This window comes from Stomoxys calcitrans, chromosome 3, assembly GCF_963082655.1.
Source record: "Stomoxys calcitrans chromosome 3, idStoCalc2.1, whole genome shotgun sequence".
Taxonomy (NCBI): Eukaryota; Metazoa; Arthropoda; class Insecta; order Diptera; family Muscidae; genus Stomoxys; species Stomoxys calcitrans.
Window position 1 is genome coordinate 100,625,422 of NC_081554.1, and position 15,935 is coordinate 100,641,356.

At 40.0% G+C, this 15,935-nt stretch overlaps 2 protein-coding genes across 2 annotated transcripts; one reads left to right on the forward strand and one right to left on the reverse strand.

The window, feature by feature from the left end:
* Positions 1-586: 586 nt before the first annotated feature.
* Positions 587-14,236, forward strand: LOC106095590 (putative E3 ubiquitin-protein ligase UBR7). The gene is made up of 3 exons (XM_013262827.2): positions 587-670; positions 792-1,854; positions 13,540-14,236. Exons 2-3 carry the CDS (start codon positions 900-902, stop codon positions 13,914-13,916), a joined length of 1,332 nt encoding a protein of 443 aa, XP_013118281.1. The 5' UTR covers positions 587-670; positions 792-899; the 3' UTR covers positions 13,917-14,236.
* Positions 6,633-7,675, reverse strand: LOC106095591 (radial spoke head protein 9 homolog). The gene is made up of 2 exons (XM_013262828.2): positions 7,252-7,675; positions 6,633-7,188 (listed from the first exon to the last, which is right to left on the reverse strand). Exons 1-2 carry the CDS (start codon positions 7,600-7,602, stop codon positions 6,691-6,693), a joined length of 849 nt encoding a protein of 282 aa, XP_013118282.2. The 5' UTR covers positions 7,603-7,675; the 3' UTR covers positions 6,633-6,690.
* Positions 14,237-15,935: the final 1,699 nt, after the last annotated feature.

Genomic DNA, 15,935 nt, shown 5'->3' on the forward strand with positions numbered 1-15,935 from the left:
TCTCCAAAAATTTTCCTCTCCCCATTCAATCAGATTAGGAGGATTTTGTTAAAGAAAAAAAAAACGAATTCCTGGGAGTTTATTATCAGGGAGTAGTCAGAATTGGGCTGAATATGATTTGATAGTACCAGTCTTAAAGGCTGGTTTTGAAAGGCTGGCACTACTTTTTTTTTTTTTTTGAGGAAAAGTTTCCAAAAATCGTTCCTTAAATCCCGTTTACATTGCTCATTAAATCCGGATTTAAGGCTGATTTTATAAAGGAAAAACAAATTATCGAGCCATTAAATCCGGATATAAAGAGCAGTGTACACGGGGTTTTGGGTGGTTAGACCAGGTTACAATATTTTATTTTTTGGGTTTCTTTGGCCAAACTCAATTTTGCGCGTCGCTTTTGGAGGATTTGTTTGCAGAGTTGCATTTTTAATGCGTGCGCATAGTATGTAACTTCACCTTTAACATGCTTTTACAGCGATTATTGGACGATACATCTTGTAATGTAAAGATTCCTTTATTTTTGTCGTTTTCCGATTGCTGCAAAATGTAATGTTTGCTCTTTCCTCTCGGTCATTCTATATATTTTTGCGTGTCTGTCTGCTAGCATAGGGGTAGTATTATTCTTTGTTATAAAATATTATTATTTGAAGTTAGTTTTGAGTATTTCAAAACCAAAGTAAGTGCATTCTATATTTGAATAAGACGATTACAACTCTGTTTAGCCCGCCAATATAATTGTGCTGTGTTGTTGTTTTGTTGTTTTTTGGGTTTTGTTGTGTTGTTTGGTATCCGAGTAGAGAAATTTTATCTTTCGCAAACAAAATTTAAAGCGTAATTTGAACGACGTAAAGCTTGAGAATCCAAAGGGAAATCCACATTCAAGAGTTTAAGTGAAACGTTAAGAAATGGAAAACGTCAATGGCTTGAATAAAATAGATGTGAATGAGGGTGATGTACAACCTGGGAAAAATGCTTTGGACGAATCTAGCGTCACTATGCTGGATGTCTTGGAAGAAGAAAAGGAGCTGGAAGATGAGTATGCCGCAGTGCTGGGAGCGTCCGATGACAAGGTGTGTACCTATAGTCAGGGAGATGCTGTTAAAAGGCAGGCTCTTTATTCATGTTTAACATGTTGCCCCGAATCGCTTAATGATTTGACGAAATGTGCTGGCATCTGTTTGGCATGTACGTACCAGTGCCATGAAAATCATGAGCTTGTTGAACTATATACCAAACGAAATTTTCGTTGTGATTGTCCCACTGAGCGTATGGGCAGCTCCAATAAATGTAGATTAAATCCTGGTCTTGACCAGCCCGCGGTGGTAAACCAGGACAATGTGTACAATCAAAACTTTCAGGGTTTGTACTGCAATTGTCATCGGCCATATCCAGATCCAGAGCGTACCGCGGAAGAAATAATGTTGCAGTGCGCCATCTGTGAGGATTGGTTCCACCTGCATCATTTAGATGGACCACCGAATGCGCAAAAATTGATGGAAGCTTGTAGTGAAATGATTTGTGGTAGTTGCATGGCTAGTCACGAGTTCCTACGACACTACACCGGCTTTGCTCTAAAAGCTGTCGACAGTATCGATGATTCCGTCGTGGATGGGAATGCTACCGTAGCTGCTGTGGATTTATCAGCATGCGAAGACAACGACAATAAATTAAAAAGTGATTTGGATAAAAGTATTTCGGAGATAATGAATATGGGTGAAGGCGAAGCAACTTTGAATGATGCTATCGAAGGCGAACCTTCCTCAAAAAGAGCGAAACTTGAAAATGATGAAATTGAAAAGAATGAAGCAAAACAAAAAAATATGTGTCGGCGTCCGTCCGATATAGGCGATTACGAAAAAGGTAGGTACAATTGCAAAAATTTGTGCTTTTCTACAGCATTTTAGCTACCATACAGTTTAGAGCTAACATCATGGCATTTTATCAAATGGGAACGTATGACAACTGATGACCACTATTGCCCTTTTTGGTAGATACCTACCAAAATTGGTAGGTTGGTAAGCTGACCGCAATTTTAAGGAGGGGTTTTAAACATATAAATACCAAGTTAGTTACTGAAGTTAATTGCTGTTTATTCGTTAAGAGTGCAGGACAAAACCATGGATGGGAAGGGGCCAAATATTGTTAAAAAAGGTCTGCTTCAAATTTCAGTAAAAAAGCGGTTCTGAGGGATCTCTTCCAAACTTCGTAAATTCTGGGAATGCGACTTTTGTGCATTAAATGCCTTCAATCGGAAATCAGGATCTGGCCCATAACGTTCAGTAAAAAAGGCGTTCTGATATTGACTGTAATTGGTACGAATGTAAAAGGATCTCTTCGAAACGTCGTAAATTCTGGAAATCAGGGCTATGTGGTAGCTGCATACTAATGTGATCAGATCTGGTTCATAGTCAGACGTTGAGGGGTCCAGGCAACTCGCTGTAATAGCGAATATGGGCAGTAAAAGCGCATTTCTCGGGTCAAACATTTAAATCGGGAGATCGCTTCATCTAAACTCGACGCGGTTGTTCATTGAAATCGGTCAAAAAATACGACTTTACGAACTCATGATTTCTTAGCGGGAGATCGTTGGTAAAGGTTGTTAAATCAATATATAGCCCATCATTGAAGTTGAGGCTGTAGAGTGATTTCCACAAAGAGACGGACGAATTTTTCTAGATCCTGTGTGAATAATGGACTCCAAGTGGAATGGCAAAATTACCAACTACTTCGGTAGTGGGTATAAAAACATGTAGGACTTTTGGCTTGCAGAACATATGGTAGATTTTGGTCGTATTGGGTAGGGCTTTTATTAAATTTTGGTAGGAAATAATTTTCTTGAGCCGCAACCTGCTGATAAAAAGTAGTTGGTATATAACCTTTAGATTTCTAAAAATATAAATACATGTTTATGCTTTTCCTTAACAGTGGGAGAGGAATTAGGAAGAGGTGCTCTAAAGTCTACTTCCAATGAAAAGTCATTTTAAGTAAGGGTTTTTTTATACACTGTCATTCGAATTCTACTACAATACATTTATTACACCGATAGGGATCAAATTCACCAAAACCGTTGTCAATATTTTTTAGAATATATGTTGTTTTTGACCGAAGATATTTCCTTGCTGAGTGGATCTAAATTCGCCACATACATATGCGTGGTGAAGTCGATACTTTTGGATAGTTTTTATAAATCGTGTTGTTGTAGCCACATTTTCATTTGGAGGCGGTAAATCTCGTCAAGCTCCTGTGGGTGAGCAAGCTCGTTCCAGTCCAAAGGATCGATCGTCGCGGGAACAGGGTGGCCATTGGTTATTTAAAGACTCCAATAACCTGCCTTGTCATATCGAGCATCATAGGCACTCAGTATTTGTGCAAGAGACGGTGCCGCCCCGCCACTGATTGGGACTCCGGTCAATACCGCTGATTATCCGCGACTGCCGTTGCAGCTACTCCGTATGGAGCATTCCACTATCCGCAACCTGTGGACGCGCCCGTGAAAACAAGTTCGGGATCACTGCTCCTTTTTTAAGCCGAGGTGCAAATTGGAAGAAGGTGGAATATGGTAAAAAAAAGTCGCACTCTTACCAAGAGATCCTTTGAGAGCGGACTAACTGTATATGTCGGTGCACGTCAAATTAACCCAAATAATTTTGAAAGTTTAAGACAAGGTCTTTTACTGTCCATTGCTGGTGTATTTGCCAAGGACTTTTACCGCCCATTGCTGTTGTTTTTGCGGCATAGGTTTCAGCAATAATGCACGAGGCTGGTATATAAATTTCTGTCTTAATAATGAAAATATAAGCAAGCTTTTATCATCAAAAATGGTTTGATGTTTTTCAAAGTATCCTCCAGCATGATTAATACACTTTTGCATGCGTTCAAACCAATTGTCGAAGCACCTTTGCCGGCCCGATTGAGACACCTCCAAAACATGGTTATTGAACACTTCAACAGCATTTTCTGTCGACGAAAATTATTGACCATGTATTTTTATTTTATTGTACGGGAATAAATAGAAGTCATTGGGTGCTAAGTCAGGATAACCCGTCGGATAATCTATCAATTCGACTTTTGGGCCGGTCAAAAAGGCGCTGGTTTGAGACGATGTGTGAGAGCTCGCATTATAACGGTGAACAATGTTTCGTCTTCTCTTGTCGTTTTTCAAATTTCTCACAAGCTTTAGGAAACCAAATTGTGGTGTACCAATCAAAATTGACCTCCTACGTGGCTCAAGCGGAACAGTCGCCACATGATCAGTTTTGCCGAAGAAACAAGCGACTATTTGCTTCGAAGTGTTTCCACCACGAAATTTCGTTGTTGCTTAGTTTCGGTCTCATACGCATAGATCCACGTTTCGCGAGCTGTGACGATCTTTTAACGAATATTGAAGTATCGCGCTCTTATTTTTTCAACATTTCATTGAGCAATTATCAAATTTTTTTCGGAAGTCAACGAGAACAAACCTTTTTCACGGCAAAGTGTCCATACAATTTCGAATGCATACTGGCGGAAGAAATGACCAAAGATGCCTCTATCTCACGGTATGTCTCATGACGATCTTGCTCGAACAATCAGCGATATCTAGTGAAGAGTATAAATACGGAATGCTTATGATGCTCGAAACGACAAGACGAGTGTTTGGCTTATTTAAATTACCAATGGACATCATGTTCATGCGGCGATCGGTCGTATAGACTGGAACGAGCTTGCTCGTCTATAAGAGCTTGACGAGGATCGCCACCTCCACATGCAAATGTGGCTACAACAAACCATAACGATCTTGCATTATAAGTTCACGCACGGCATCAGTGTTCTCTGGTACAACGGCCGTTTTTGGACGACCATCACGAAATTCGATTTTGAGGGAGCGACGGCAACGACTGAATTCATTAATCCGGGTTTTCACAGTTTTGGCCATTTGGCATTTTTTGTAATTTTTTTCAAGTCACTGTACCACAACGCAAGTGATGGTCGTGCGTCAAAACGTTCTGAGTACAATTATGAATGAAAATGTCAAACTATCCAATGGGAAAGTCAGATTGCATCTGGCAACTGTGTTGCCTAGGCCAGAAACTTATATAGCAGCCTATTTCGTATGTCGAGATGACAAATTAGAGGACAACGTTTGCACAGATAGCCTTAGTGATGCTAAAGATTTGCTGTGTAATAAAAGAGGACTCTTCAGATATGTTCGTAGTTACAAATGTGGCCAGAAGATTCTGATTCTTTGGGCTCCTTCACATTCAGGAACTTCTGGAAAAGAATTTGCAGACTGCGACACCAAAGAAGTGGAGAAGACGCCACACCATACAATTCTTTCAATCCATAATATTAAATCGTTTTAAGGAGCACCTAAAGGACCTTAATCAGAAAACATGGGAAAATTTTGAATGTTTCGGAGTCAACACGATACTGAAACAAAAGGTCTAAGTACCACGAGAATTTCGGCAGGTCACAATGCATATTTCTTGGGCGTTTAAGGGTCGGTGAAGCACTCTTCAATACACAACATTACTATAGCGATTTCTTGGCCCCAATGTAAGTAAACTGTCACATTCCGTTGGAATACTCACTATCAAAAATCAATGAACCACTGCCACATTTATTTGACTGCTCTCTGAGCGTAAATTTAATGGATATTCTTTCTAGCTTTTGTATTTTGCAAATTAATCAGGAAATGTTTCCCTAATAGATCGAATAAATTCCTAAAACAGAGAACCAATTTTCTCGAGCTTGTTTAAAATGAATTCAAATCTTTATAATTAAAAGAAACCAAAAAATACATATAAAAAATTATAACTTTGCTATAAGGATTTTTAGAGTATAGGAGAACATAAAAGATCTGACCCAGGGCGAATTTAATGCGTTTTTCTGTGTTGCAGTTTATAAGTCACAGATATAGTTTTATGACCTTTACTGTTTAGTAAAATCAGGCAATGAATTATTAAGTTACCGTTCATCAGAGTGAAGGTATTTTCATTTAGCTTCAAGCGCACAACCAGTCGTCAGACTAGCAAATGAGGAAGAGACGAATAAACCAGAAGAATGCGTAGTTCATCGCCAACCTTTAAGTAATGTTGGTGTTTCCAACCTTTAAGTAATGTTGGTGTTTCAGACAGCGACAGTGTCAATGAAACAGTCATCACTGCCGAATCAAGAGTTGAGGACAGCGGGATGACAGCAGTAGTAAGCGAGGGCTTTGCTAAGTTCATAAGAAGACCGAGAAAGCAAACCCGGGCACAACGAAGGAGGCTGAGGAGTTTGCACCGGCAGCGCAATCGGGAGAAAGTGCAGGATGTAGGAAGAGATAGAATTGACATTGGATTGGAAAGAGAATCACATCACCCGAAGAGCATAACACTGCTAAAACACTGAAAAAGAGCTCCCCGCTTTCATGCACTTTGGTAAGCAAAAACGAAATGCGTCCCATAGGGGTTGATGTGTGTTGCTATCTTTAGCCTTCCTTTCCCATTTGCAAAGAAAATCTCCCGATCATTGAGAGCGTCCCGTAAGAGAAAAAAAATTGTGAAATTTAATGATTTTACGTTTTTGTCCACACTCAGTAAATAGGAACATTATAAGAACGAATTTGTAACAAATTCATAACTCTATCCAGTAGTTAATTCTTCGTCCTCACAGTGTTAAGTGGAAATAACTCTTTATTGCAAAATACATAAGCATTGGAAGGTGGTAATTGTTTCAAAACATAAAAGGAAAGTCATTATTTTGCTTCCCATCCCCTATATATAGAAATCCATGTTTATGGGAATTAATTTTGTGGAAAAAGGTCATACCCTGCCAAATCAGAGATTTTATAACAATAAAACGTTCATTGCGTAGTAAATTCAATGAAAATGCATGGTCCTTCGCGATTACATCTTCAATTGAATCCAAGAAATCGATTGTGTAGTTGTAGTCGCTTCGTTTGGACAAATTCGTTCGAAGATCGTTGCGCGGCAATCGATAGATCTGATAAAAAGATAAGTCTTCGCATTGCAATTCGTTAAGTCCGCGAAACATTTGATTTGGCACCACACGTCCGTCGGTAAGTTTGTATAGTGCACCTCGAGGGCACATAGCACATTCCTCAGTTATAATAAAGACAACAGCAGCCAAACGATCCTCTTCCTTAAGTTTGATTTCTTCGGGTAAATTTGCAGATATTATATGATTAGCACCCGTTTCAAATGAGGGATCCTTGGAAGTAAATGTATCACATTACCACAAAAAAGAAGGAACGAACTTTTATCTCACACTTACCAACTTTACACAATTTATCGAACTTGGATCACCACAGAACGGCTGACGGCATAGAAGTGTTGCTTGAAAACCCCTTTCACATTGTAAAAATGGCAGCATAAGCCACTGATAACCGTCTAGACTATAGAAAAACTTTCTATCCTTTAGGCAGTCTCGTAGGCAGCCGAATGCAATAAAATAGTCCCGCTCTATCCCATTTATACGACCCCAGAAGTAAATGTATGTAAAACGATTTTTCGCTTGTAATGCCAGTAATGAATTCTCAATTAATATCATTTCCTCAGGGCTTAATAATGTTACACCAGAGTGCATTAGCGAGTCTAAGGATTCCTTGAAGTAATTTATATCCATGATTATTTGTGAGGCGTTACAAGCGTTTTTTTTATTAATTTTCTGAGTTTAAGTTTGGGTTTCATTAAAAAATCTAGAAAAAGTTTTAAAAAGCATCGATATCCTATTAAAATAGTTTTTTTTTGCATACAAGTACAAATCGGTGTTAAAATTGAATAATTAAAGGTGTTGTTGTTGTGGTAGCCGAATGTCTGCACGTGAAGGTAGAGATCCTCGTCAAGCTGCAATAGGTGAGCATACTCGATCCAGTCCAATGGACCAATCGTCGCGGGAACACTATGTCATATCGAGCATCATAGATAACACTCAGTATCTAAGCAAAAGCTGCGCCCGGCCGGCCCCACTGAGACTCTCCACTCGTACCGCTGACGGTTCGTATTCCTCCGTATGGAGCATTCCACCATCCGCAACCTGTGAACGCGCCCCATAGTTCCCAGCTGAGTTTTCCATGACAATGATGAGCACCACACAGATCGGAGCTCAAAGTTCTAGCTTATGTTGTGCTCATAGTCGTCTCGTGTCGTGTTCCAAAAGCTTTACACTTAACTAGAGTTGTTGTTGTACCAGGTTAATGATATGGTTTCGAGTAGATCTATGCTATGCGTTGTGGGAGCAAACAGGTTCGTATATTTCGAGGTGTTACAAGCAGAATGTTTAAGTCAAACCTAATATCTATGCCCCTGAGTTCACCAAAGATCAATAAACTCGCAGTTTCTTTTGTAAATTTCCCAACTCCAATTTTATTTAGTTATGTTTGTTTGTCAAGTTATTTCGAACTGAACAGTAATTATAATCTCAAAAACAAGAAACAAACAAACGACTTTCGCAAAAAGGCTCATCAACCTTGTCACACTAGTAAGACTTGTCCACTAATAAATCCTAAATACCAATAAAATCCTAATTCTACGTGTATTTCTTACTATTCTTCCTCTTTTTCTCGTTTGGATCGTTTGGAATACGCTTTCTTACGTTTATGACTGAGATGAAGTCATTTCCAACAATTTAAAGAAACCCCAAAAATTATGTCAAATATACGAAAATTCGAACGGAAGGTGCATTCACATGGGATGACGACAGCACTTTTGTCAAACAATTTAATTTCCGAGCATTACCGAGCTCATCTCGAAAGAGAAATTAACACATCATTAGAAAAATGATCTTCGCCCTAACGGGCAAATAAAATTAGAAATTAAATAAAAAAAAAATCGTTTGAGCCAGGCAGTGGTTTGAACCCACGACGTCCGGGCAACATTGAACAGTTGCCGTCGTCTTAGCGTTCTGAGCCATCAACACAACTTCCAAACTGTGCACAGAACCATGTGTATGCCCTGCATTGTTTGCATTTCATAGAGACCTTTGAAGCCTCCACACCGAAAGATTCCTAATGATGACCCCCCTTACCAAGGGGTCGAAACGAAACGTCAAATCATGGTTGGTGTGGTATATCTCCTGTGGCTTTCATTATTCCATAGTATAAAATTTCCGATCATTAAGCTCTTCTCGAAAGAGAAATGGACGCCTAATTTCCTTGAAACTGTAGCCAAAATCAAACAAATTTGAAAAATATTTAACAAGTTTTTGATATGGACAATAACGCACAAGACTAGACAATTGTTTTGACACATACTAAATATTCAACTTTCCATTCAGTTTGTTTGTTACAAGTTAATGTCCTAGTTCAAAATTGAGTACATAATACATTGATTATTGTTTTTATATTGAATATTGAATACTATTGAACGTTTTTCGAATTGTTTGATCTTTTATCTGGCAAATGTGTTTATTTGACAATGTATATGGTTGGACTTCGATTATCAGGGATGCTCGGGACCGGAGGCATTACGGACAATCAATTTTCCAGGATAATGGATTACACATATTTTCTAGTAAAAAAATTCATAAAGGGAACATGATGGCAATTGGGTTTTTAAAGGCGCAAATAACTTGCCTTATCGTATCGAGCATCATAGGCACTCATTATTTGTGCAAGAGCCGGTGCCGCGCTATCTCTCACCGAGATTCTCCACTCTTGCTAATCACTAATTGTCCGCGACTGCAGTTGCAGTAACTCTGTATAGGGCATTCCATTATCTGCAACCCGCGATCACGCCCTTTAGATCCCAGCTAATCTTCTCGTGATAATGATGAACACCATACAGATCAGTGCTCAAAGTTTCAGCCCCTGTGGTGGTATTTTCGAGCGAATTGTCTGATCATCAAACTGGTTTAAATTTTTTTCCTCCTGAGCCTTATCGTTGGACTTGTCATATCTATAATACCATCATGGGGCAAAACAGCAAATTAAAGGGTGATTTTTAGCTATTATCTTTTTGGCAACACTGGTTTAAACAGTTTCGTGTTTTGTTTTACGACGAAGCTCATTTTTGGCTCAATGGGTATTTAAAAAAGCAGAATTGTTGGAGTGAAGATCAGCCAGAAGCATTGCAAGAGCTACCAATGCATCCAGAAAAAGTCGTAGTTTGGTGCGGTTTAGGGGCTGGTGGCATCATTGCCCGTTCTTCTTCAAATGATGCGAATCGTAACGTAACAGTGAATGGAAAGCGCTACCGTGAGATGATATCCAACTTTTTTTGCCTAAAATGCAAGAGCTTGACTTACATGACATATGATTTCAACAAGACGATGCCACACAGCATGCGTAACAATGGACTTATTGAGAGGCGAGTTCAGTGAACATTTTATTTCACCTTCGGGACAGGTCAATTAGCCGCCTAGATCGTGCGATTTAACACCTTTAGACTATTTTTTGTGGGGCTATGTTGAAGCTCATGTCTATACAGACAAGCCTGTTTCAATTACCGCATTGAAAGAAAACATTGAAGCATTTATTCGTGAGATAATGCCCGAAATGTTGGAAAGAGTTTGCCAAAATTGGACTAAGTGGGTGGACCATTGAGGCGCAGTCGCGGTCAACCTTTGCATGAAATAATCTTCAAACATTAAATTATATGGATGGTACTATCGATTCAAATAAAGATTTCATAAATTTTAGTTGTTTTTTTTTTGAAAAACTTCAACTTTCTGAGGATGGTAAAATTTGCATCGTTAGGGTGTCGGGCCATAACGGAGTGAGGGGAAATAAAATGGGCAGACGATTTGGCGGTGAAGGCCAGAGGACTGCCGTCAATAAACTTGGTTAACCCGAAGCCTTTCGGGTCGACGCAGTCCGAGTTAAGGGAGTGGGCGACGAATGCGCATGCAACATTGTGTAACAGCGAAACGGTCGGTAGGACGGCGAAAATCCTATGGGGGAATCCAGATCGTGAGAAGACGAGGCTATTACTGAATGGAAGCAAGAAGGAGGTCTGTAAAGCTATTGGTATCATAACGGGACACATAGGACTACGAGCTCACTTCGGTGCGGAAAGTGATAGCATGTGTAGGGCATGCGGGGAAGATGATGAGACGTTGGAGCATTTCCTTTGTCATTGCCCGCCTTTCGCGTATAACAGATACCGGCACTTAGGTGGAGACAGAATACCAGACATGAACCAACTTAGGGGAGTGGTATTGAAAACAATTAAGGATTTTGTAAGTAGCACGGAATTCTAAACTTAACATTTTCGTTTTAGAGGTTACTTTATAGTTTTTAGAGCGCAAAACAAGCCGATTACTGGCTTAGATGTATGTCCATAGTGGCATGGGGGACTGAGATTTACTTGCAATATTCTGATAATATAAAATGATCATCATAGTGCACTTTATATTTCAATATTAGAAGGAGGTTGTGTGAGGGATAACACTAACCACCGCTTTGGTTAGTAGAGCACGATCTGATAATTTGGGGCCTCGAATGGAAAGTAGAAAGAATATGACATAAAAATATGGCGTCAAGTGTTTGGGAGTCATATTTTTTCCTTAAACCACCTATCATAACGAATACTTTGAAATATGGATTCAACTTTCAAAAAGTCTTACCCCAAAAGGCACCAACGGCCAGTTAGCCTTAGTATGACAATATGGGACTCAAATTAAAGGTATTTGAGAACAGAATAGGAATTTGAGATCGAAATTTTGGGCCAACAATCTCAAGGGCCTCCAAATCTGCTCGAAATGTTGTAGGTTTAAAAACATCTGGGTCTGGGTAGGGTATGAACGTAACATTCAAACATTTTACAAGTGGCTGAGAATCTGCCTATAATGGCAATATGATATTCAAATGAAGGGTGTACGGCAGTAGAGTAAAAATTTGTTCCGTCCACATGTAAAAGCTCTAAGCAGTAAGTGTGGAAGCACCTGAAGTGACTATATAAAGTCAAGTTTCTAGCGCTCGACCCTTTCAATTCCCACCAAATGGACATATAACCCGATAATAACAATGTGGGACATAGATTAAAGAAGGGTGTTACGAATCCTACAAATAATAAATGAAAATGAAAAAAAAAAAACATTTTGGGCTAAGTGGCTGCAAAATCTTAACTTTTTGAAAAATGCACTGCACTCAAACGAAAGGTATTGCCAACAATGTGGAGTCTATTTGTCAACCCAGTGAATTAAATGTTCAGAATTCGGTCCGAATCTCTAGGAATACCGGAAAATTCAAATTCTATTCGGGTCCGAAGTCTGTCCGAATTCTTAACGAAAAATATATGGAGTGACTGACACGATTTCGCAACGAATTGTTGGAGGGAAATCTGATGTTTTTACTGAAGTTTATGACAGAATTCGAAACCAAAGTTATGGAAAATTCGGAAGGGAAATTAGAGCTGTCGTTAAGACTTCTGATCGAATTCTGAATTCTGGATTAAAGTTTTGTAGAATTCTAATATTGTTGTTGTAGCCACATTTTCTTGTGAAGGTGGCGTTCCTCGTCATGCTGCAAATTCGTTCCGGCCCAAAGGACAGATCGCCGCGGGAACAGGGTGGCTATTGGTTATTTAAAGGCGACAATAGCTCACCTTGTCATATCGTGCATCATAGCACTCAGTATTTGCGCAAGAGCCGGTGTCGCCCGGCCTTTCACTGAGACTCTCCACTCGATACTGCTAATTGTCCGCGACTACCGTTGCAGCTACCCCGTATGGAGCTTTCCACTATCCACCACTGTGAATGCGGCCGGTAGCTCGCCGCAAAGCTTCTAGTGACAGCACTGAACGCCACACAGATCGGACCTCAATGTTCTAGCCTGTGTGGGGCTTACAGCTATCCCGTGCCAGGTCTCATGGGTGTATCTTCCCAGTGAACCAATTGTCGAATACCAGAAATTTCTTTACAAATTCTGAAAAGAAAGATTTGCTCCCTCTAGGGGAGCAAGAAGTCAAATCGGGATATCGGTTTATAGCCCATTTAAAACCCCTATCGTATTAGTGAAAAATTTCAATCGCAATTCTTTATTCGACTAAAACGAAAAAAGGACGGTTGTACAGACATGGCTAGTTCGACTTAAAATGTCATGACAATGAAGAATATATATACCTTATTGGGTCGCAGATATAAATTTTGAGGTGCTACAAGGTGAGTAGATTATCCGATGGCAGCGGGTTAGGATAAGCGCATTTTGTGACTTTTAGACAGTAAATTGGGAGATAGGTACGAGTAAATAGGGGGGCATAACAACGATATACTGCGATATAGACGGCGATCAAAAATACATATAATCGGTGTTGAATAATGCTAGATGTTGCGAACGTAATGATAAAATTAATATACCACTTGTCCAATGACGGTGTGTGTAAGAAGAAAATTGAAAAATAAATAGTAAATTTATATATAAAGGAGCGAGGCGAAAAAAATTGTGTCGCAGCGGGAAAAGGGTATCCGCTCCTTGTATGTGAAATCAGCAAAATAATATTAAACATATAGCACACTGTTGATTTTTATAGAAAGCACAATCATTCCTTCATATCAATGCTACTACATTTTATCTTTATAGCATTTTATCTTTATCTTAATAACAATATTGTTTATTCTTTGTAGGACCCACCTTTTGGGGTGCTGATTGGCGAAATGCACTCTGCCGTTGCGCATCCTGTATGCAGGTGTATAGAGGCGAAAAAGTCGAATACCTTCTAGATGCTGAAGACTCGGCAAAGAGCTACGAAGAGCGTGGTAAACAAAAGGCTGCTGCGGAGTCTTCCTATGAACAAGGCATTCGCGCATTGGCCTCAATAGATCGTGTCCAGCAAATCGATGTGATTACCGAATACAATCGCATGAAGGATCGCCTAAAGGACTATTTACAAACCTTTGTTGCCAACAAAAAAGTCGTCACTGAGGATGACATCAATCGTTTCTTTAGCGAAATTCGCAATGAGAAAAACGTGGAAATTGGCCTACCGCATTTTTGTCGTTAACTCATTGTATTTATTATCCACAATTTCATATTCAAATTTATACATAGCCCATACTGATACATCTGTTTTGTTTTTATTGTTACAATTCCATGTATTTTCTAAACTAACATTCCATTGTCCCCATTGCATACAATTATAAGGCACATTATACAATTGAAAGGGTTTTCTGTACTTGCCCCGAAGATTTCACCTCTTTAAGCAGCATCTCCTTACACATTCTAATTTAGATATACATGCATATTCGAACATATTTACCATTACCACCCCTGTTTATCCCATTAACGTAGTAAAAAAAATAAACAGTAATAAATTCGGACTAAGTTTTCATTTTTGTTTATTCAACGCCAAGCTCAAGAAAGGAAGGAATCGTTGGTAATAAAATTAGCCAGCTTGCAAAAATACCCCCCAACAAAACTGCGCCAAATGTTGTGATTTTAACATAGGGTTGTTGCCAAAAAATTGACAGTGAATTTTATTTTATCCTTATATCTTTTTACAAAATAAAGTTTAAATAAGTCGGCATACAAAAATATGACCATAGGAACTATAACAGGAAAACCGACCAAAAATTCTGCAAGCGTCACCACACGCTTGCAGAATTTTTGGTCGGTTTTAAACACCTTACTGAAATAGTCAAGAATGGCGTATGGAACATACAACACTCATCAAGGATATATCTCGGATGAAATTCCGAGACATCATTAACGCAGCAGCCTCTCGCTTTATACTAGCCGAATACTCCATGTGCGGCCCAATTTCCCGGCGCAGGCAGTGGTACGCGTGATGGGATTCGTTGTATGGACCCCACTAACCCCAGAATCAGCGAGCTGTATCTGGAAATTAACAGGGAGTCAACGAACATAAGCGGAATTTGTGGCTGGAACACTTGGAGCAATGTTACTCAGGCTCCGGTTTAGGCAAGCTGTGGTCTACTGTTAAGTCACTCTCGAACCCCGGCGGTAGACGGGATGACAGGATCTCAGTCACTTTTGGCGAAGTAAATGACCCGAGTTTGGGGGAGTCGTACAGTCCGATCTCCCTTCTCTCACCAGTAACAAAGACGCTTGAGTCATTGCTCCTCTCGAGTCTGGTAAGAGAATTTCTATTCGCCGAGCATCAACATGGAATTCGAAGACTGCATAGCACAACAACTGCTTTGCATGCCATCACCGCACACATTTGCCGTGACTTCAATCCGCCCAGGTCATGTGATAGAACGGTTCTCGTGGCACTGGACCCATCGAAGGCATTCGACACGGTCAACCATGCCAAATTATTTGAGGACATCGCCAAAACGTCCCTCCAGCCAGTCCTGAAACGCTGGATCGCGAATTATCTGTGTGGTCGCCAGTCATTTGTGGAATTTAGGGATAAGAAGTCGAAACACCGTAGAGTGAAACAGGGAGTTCCCCAAGGTGGGGTGATATCTCCGGCTCTGTTTAACCTCGACCTATCCTCCATTCCACCCCCTCCAGACGGCATAGAGATCGTATCATATGCGGACAATTGTACGATTATGGCATCAGACCCCTCAGCCATTTTTGACATCTGCGATAAGTTGAACGTCTATCGCAGCGAACTTGCCTCATATTTCGCTGCAAGAAATCTGAAGATATCTGCCACCAAATCTTCAGCTACATTGCTCGCTGTGATGGTCGATGAAGAAATGGTTCCGACCATTAAGTGTCATATATGCCACAGCAATTTGCGATGAAGTCAAAAGTAGAAACAAGGTCCTCAAGCGACTTGCTGGCAGGACTTGGGGTGCAGACAAAGAAACCTTGTTGACCACGTACAAAGCAATTGGCCGGTTTGTGGTAAGTTATGCAGCGCCAGTGTGGTCTCCTCACACGCAGTGAAATAATATTCAGATCTGTCAGAATGCCGCCCTCCGAACTGCGACAGGCTGTCTCCTCAAGTCTGTCTTCTCATGTGGACCACCTCCATCAGGAGACACCTTTTAAGCTGTTATCGCATACAACATTAGGTGTGAGGGCTTCAATAGTTGTATATTGGTAG

Bases quoted from the DNA above. Each gene is read 5' to 3' on its own strand.
- LOC106095590 (XM_013262827.2), top strand. From the start codon at position 900: ATGGAAAACGTCAATGGCTTGAATAAAATAGATGTGAATGAGGGTGAT. The intron at 1,855-13,539 runs GTAGGTACAATT...TATTCTTTGTAG, and splicing joins TATAGGCGATTACGAAAAAG to GACCCACCTTTTGGGGTGCT.
- LOC106095591 (XM_013262828.2), bottom strand. From the start codon at position 7,602: ATGGATATAAATTACTTCAAGGAATCCTTAGACTCGCTAATGCACTCT. The intron at 7,189-7,251 runs GTAAGTGTGAGA...TTTACTTCCAAG, and splicing joins CGATAAATTGTGTAAAGTTG to GATCCCTCATTTGAAACGGG.